The sequence below is a fragment of the Mesitornis unicolor genome, unplaced genomic scaffold (genome assembly GCF_000695765.1).
Source record: "Mesitornis unicolor isolate BGI_N332 unplaced genomic scaffold, ASM69576v1 scaffold44881, whole genome shotgun sequence".
NCBI lineage: Eukaryota > Metazoa > Chordata > Aves > Mesitornithiformes > Mesitornithidae > Mesitornis > Mesitornis unicolor.
The window spans coordinates 6830-11580 of NW_010165388.1; the positions used below are offsets into that span (position 1 = coordinate 6830).

General features: G+C 42.3%; 1 protein-coding gene across 1 annotated transcript in view; it reads left to right on the top strand.

The window, feature by feature from the left end:
- DDX55 (DEAD (Asp-Glu-Ala-Asp) box polypeptide 55) overlaps positions 1-4304 on the top strand; it is a gene marked incomplete at its 3' end in the record, with an annotated part of 4458 nt that extends 154 nt beyond the window's left edge. The window contains exons 2-9 of the mRNA XM_010194604.1: positions 67-158; positions 246-332; positions 959-1050; positions 1163-1225; positions 1943-2092; positions 2564-2753; positions 3266-3348; positions 4173-4304. Coding sequence (XP_010192906.1) covers positions 67-158; positions 246-332; positions 959-1050; positions 1163-1225; positions 1943-2092; positions 2564-2753; positions 3266-3348; positions 4173-4304 — 889 coding nt within the window. The remainder of the gene's footprint in view (positions 1-66; positions 159-245; positions 333-958; positions 1051-1162; positions 1226-1942; positions 2093-2563; positions 2754-3265; positions 3349-4172) is intronic.
- Positions 4305-4751: the final 447 nt, after the last annotated feature.

Here is a 4751-nt window from a genome sequence, read left to right on the forward strand (position 1 = left end):
GGAAACGTCGGCGAGGAGGCCGCAGGCGGGGACAGGCAGTGGACGATGTCGCGGCCTTTGGCTTCCCCGTCATTGTGTTCATGTGGTATTTCTCCTTTTTTTTTAAGTCTGCGACCATTCCACTCTTCATGAGTAACAAGGACGTTGCAGCGGAAGCGGTGAGTGCTGTTTCTTGGCCGAGTTCGTTGTTTTTTCTTGGTTTTGCTCGAGTTGAGGGACGGCTGACGCTGTTTCCCTTCTCACAGGTAACAGGCAGTGGCAAAACCTTAGCGTTTGTGATTCCCATCCTGGAAATTCTTCTCAGACGGGAAGAAAAATTAAAGAAAATGCAGGTAAGATGAAGTTTTTCTGTTCTGAGTGTATTTCTGTGAGCTGCCAGCAAGATTTGAGGACTTCAGGAAAAGTGCTAATAAGGAAAATCGCATACGCGTAAAGTGGCTGTGGGCTCAGCTCTTTGATGTAGCAGTAATAACAGCCAGTTTAAAACTTGAAAATAAATATGGAATAATAAATATTCAATAAGTATTTATTGAAAATAAACTATTTCTTTGCACTTAGATACAGCTTTTTATTTGACTTTATCAAGTTTCCGAGGTGTTCAAAAAATGTCTTAAAATCTCAAGTATGTTGATGTACTGCAAACGAGTCTTTGAGTGCTTTTTAGTATCCATTGGCTTTAAATGCGTTTTAGTGTACAGGGAAATGGCACTGTTATTTGCTATTAAATAACATTCTTAGATACTGCTCTTTGAGCAAAGGCATTTTGCATATTGGTATAATTTTTTCGTAGACATTTTGTGTTATTTTGTATATTCTGTATTTCTGTAGAAACTTTTCATCTACAACTGGGATCATAAACATGGCTCATCTTGGCTTAGCTTGCAAGGGAGAATTTTGCCCAAGTCTTCATTCTAGTCTGTTATTTTCCACAAATTCCTTTTGGTTTTTTCCTGTGCAGGTTGGAGCTATAATTATCACACCAACAAGAGAATTAGCTATTCAAATTGATGAGGTGCTGTCACATTTCACAAAACACTTCCCCAGGTTTAGGTGAGTGAACTTCAGGCTTGTCATGACCGTAGTTCCTTCTCTTTAGAATTCTGTCATTCGTAAACTACCAAAACTTTAAAATGACCTCAATCTTCCTGTTTTGTTGTTTTAGTCAGATTCTTTTAATTGGTGGCCGGAATCCCATGGAAGACGTTGAAAAGTTTAAAGAGCATGGGTGAGTTGACTGGCAATAATTTTTATCAGTGCCTCACAGCTGTGGTTTTCTCCTTGTCCTTAGGGTTTTCAAACTGGGGCTTTGGTCCTGCTGGTGCTAAAATTTGAAGATACCGCATGAGTATGGTAGGGTGTGTGCTGATGAAGTTGTGGACTCTTTTGCTTAATTGAGATACGCCATAATGAGACAGTAGGAAAGGATTTCATGTGGAATCGGTGCCATTTACATGCTGTTGGGTGAAGAACAGTGTGCAATGCGGTGAGCCGAAAACCCTCTTCACTCAGTATTTCAGTTCCTTCTTTCTCATAAGTGTTGTGCTGGCAATAGGCTCTGGTGAGACTGAGATGGTGCTGATGAATGGTTTTGTGAAGCTGTTTGGTGCTGATACCAATGATGAAGTCTTGAAGCACTCATATTTGCCACTGGCTTTTGCGCAGAGGTACCAAATATTTATCCTAGCTGGTAGTCGCTTTCCATAGTTGCTGATGATGTTCTGAACTTTTATTACCACAAAGGGCGTGCTTTCACCTGAGCACTTTTTTTTAACACAGTACCTGAAAGGCACTGAAAGATTGATACAGTTAGAAGTGACAAACTGAAATTGTTTTATTGATGATTGCAGTCAACTTGAGTGCAGGTTTGTGCTGAGATAATTGTGTTAACAGCTCCCCCGAAGTCCTTACCTTGCAGTTACAAAATTGCTGTGTCCCACAACAGCGGGAACATTGTTGTGGCTACGCCGGGCCGCCTGGAGGATCTGTTCAGAAGAAGAGCAGATGGGCTGGATCTAGCAAGTTATGTAAAGTCGCTTGATGTGTTGGTGTTGGATGAAGCAGACAGGCTTCTAGACATGGGCTTTGAAGCAAGGTATTTAAATAATAAATTCTAGTAATGCTTGTGAAACTTTAAATGAGTTCAGGTACGATTTGTGTGAATGAGCGTGGCCTACAGTGACCTCTAAAGTTTGATTTGTTGTTTTGTTCTTTTACCTCTCTGCTCTGTAGAATGTATAAAGCAATTGCTGCGGGGGGAAGAGAATCAGGAAAAGTGAATCTTTGATGAATACAGAGTTTGCAGTTTATTTTTTTTTAAATGTGTATCAGCACATGTTGTATCGATGCTTGATTAAGTATCATTTCTGCCCTGGAGTGGCTTAAAAACCTTTAGCAAGCAAGCTTTGATGTCCCTTTTCCCTTAAGATCATTAGCCCAATAGAAGATGGCACTTCTTGGCACTCTAATAAAAGCTACTTTGTTTATAAACCCTTACTTCCAATGATTAAGCTTCTTTCTGAGGGAAGCCTTGGGACAGTTACGTTTTACATGCGCTTACTTACAGTCTAAACTCCATTCTGGACTTTTTGCCGAAGCAGAGACGGACAGGTCTGTTCTCAGCAACTCAGACTCAGGAGGTGGAGAACCTGGTGAGAGCAGGCCTCCGCAATCCTGTCCGCATCTCGGTGAAAGAGAAGGGAGTGGCAGCGAGCAACACGCAGAAAACCCCAACGCGCCTGGAGAACTACTATATGGTGCGAACCTCTGTGCTTCAAGATAGCTTCTTGTTTCCTTCTCCTTTTTCCTGGTTCCACCAATAGGTTTCCACCAATGTGGCCACTTACGGTCACATTAACAGAGGAACCAGAAGTCTCAGACATAAAGCTCTTGCAGGTTCTCTGAAGAGCAGTAACCAAGCTGAGGAGAAAGATCTGAATTAGCAGCTCTGCTGTTTCCTGCTCTTGACCTGCTCATAGTGAATGGGCGTGGGAGGAGAGTTCGGCAGAGTCAAAGCAGTGGCTGAGGGAAACCTGAGAAGCTGATGTGGGAGAGGTGTTGTGGCTGGAGATAGGAGGACTGGGTGTTTAAGTAGTTATTTTTGCTTAAAGCAAGATGTATGAAAGATTATTCCACAGGATGAACTGTGGTACAAATGATCAGTATTAAGGAATTATGATTTAGGCATCTATCAGTGCACAGTGGAGGAACCCGGCAGATCGCTTTGTGTCAACTCCATTTTCTTTTTTTTCTTCTTTTGCCTGTGTAGATATGCAAAGCAGATGAAAAATTCAATCAGTTGGTGCATTTTCTTCGACAACACAAACAGGAGAAACATCTGGTCTTTTTCAGGTAATTCTGTTTGGGTTTCATTGTGAAAACAGCGTGATGGTTTGTTACTAAATTCCAAAACTGCCCTCTGACAATAACGTAACTATTTTAAAAGTGGTTCATTTTAATATCTGTCTTTTAGAATATGTTGCATAAAACCAGATTGATCATTGCTTTGTGTCAGGATTACATTGAACTTTAGGGCTACAAAGATGATGGAGGGAGTGGAGCATCTCCCTTATGAGGAGCGGCTGAGGGAGCTGGGGCTCTTTAGTTTGCAGAAGAGGAGACTGAGGGGAGACCTCATTCATGTTTATAAATATTTAAAGGGTGAGTGGCACGAGGATGGAGCCAGGCTCTTCTCGGTGACATTGATAGGACAAGGGGTAATGGGCACAAGCTGGAACACAGGAGGTTCCACTTCAATTTGAGAAGAAACTTCTTCTCAGTGAGGGTAACAGAGCACTGGACCAGGCTGCCCAGAGAGGTTGTGGAGTCTCCTTCTCTGCAGACATTCAAAACCCGCCTGGACGCCTTCCTGTGCAACCTCATCTGGGTGTTCCTGCTCCGGCAGGGGGATTGGACTGGATGAGCTTTGGAGGTCCCTTCCAATCCCTCACATTCTGTGATTCTGTGAACTTTGTTAAGCAAAACATGTGTTTTATATGCATTTTTGAAGCAATACATTCTAGATGATTTCATGTTAAATTACAAAAGGTATATATTTTAAATAAGAACAGACAATAGTGTATATTTTTAAAGGTCTCAGACCACTCTAGCTTGTCTGTGTCAACCAGATTAACAATGCAGCATAATCTTTTGCTTTTATGTCTTTATCACAACAGCACATGTGCCTGTGTGGAATACTATGGGAAAGCTTTGGAATCCTTAATTAAACAAGTGAAAATAATGAGCATTCATGGGAAAATGAAACACAAGCGTAACAAGATTTTTACCGAGTTTCGGAAACTCCCCGGGTAAGAACACACGAACAGGCTAAACCAGCCAGAGTAGAAATCGTTAGGGATATGTAGTTTTGTCTGACAATATTATTCTGCCGGTTAAGTGCAGAAGAGTGGCGTTGTGCTGAGGAGAAGGATGCTGCTGGCTGCTGCTGCGTGTATTTGTAACACAAACCTTGCTTAGGTGCTTGGGCTGCAATCACAAGCAAAGTGAAAATGTGACTGGAGCATGTCCAGCCTAATTTAGGTAATTCTTGTGACAGCGTGGAAGGTGCAGCGATGTAGATTTAAGATACCCTGCAGCCTGGGACCCTCTCAAGTTTGTGGTGCTTGCTGACCAAACATGCGCACTGTGAAGCCCATCACTACTGCTGCTGTTTTAACTGGGCACACTGGACAACAACGGCTGGGGGGGGACTGTTCAATCTCTCCGTAAATGACCTTGATGAGGGGATTGAATGT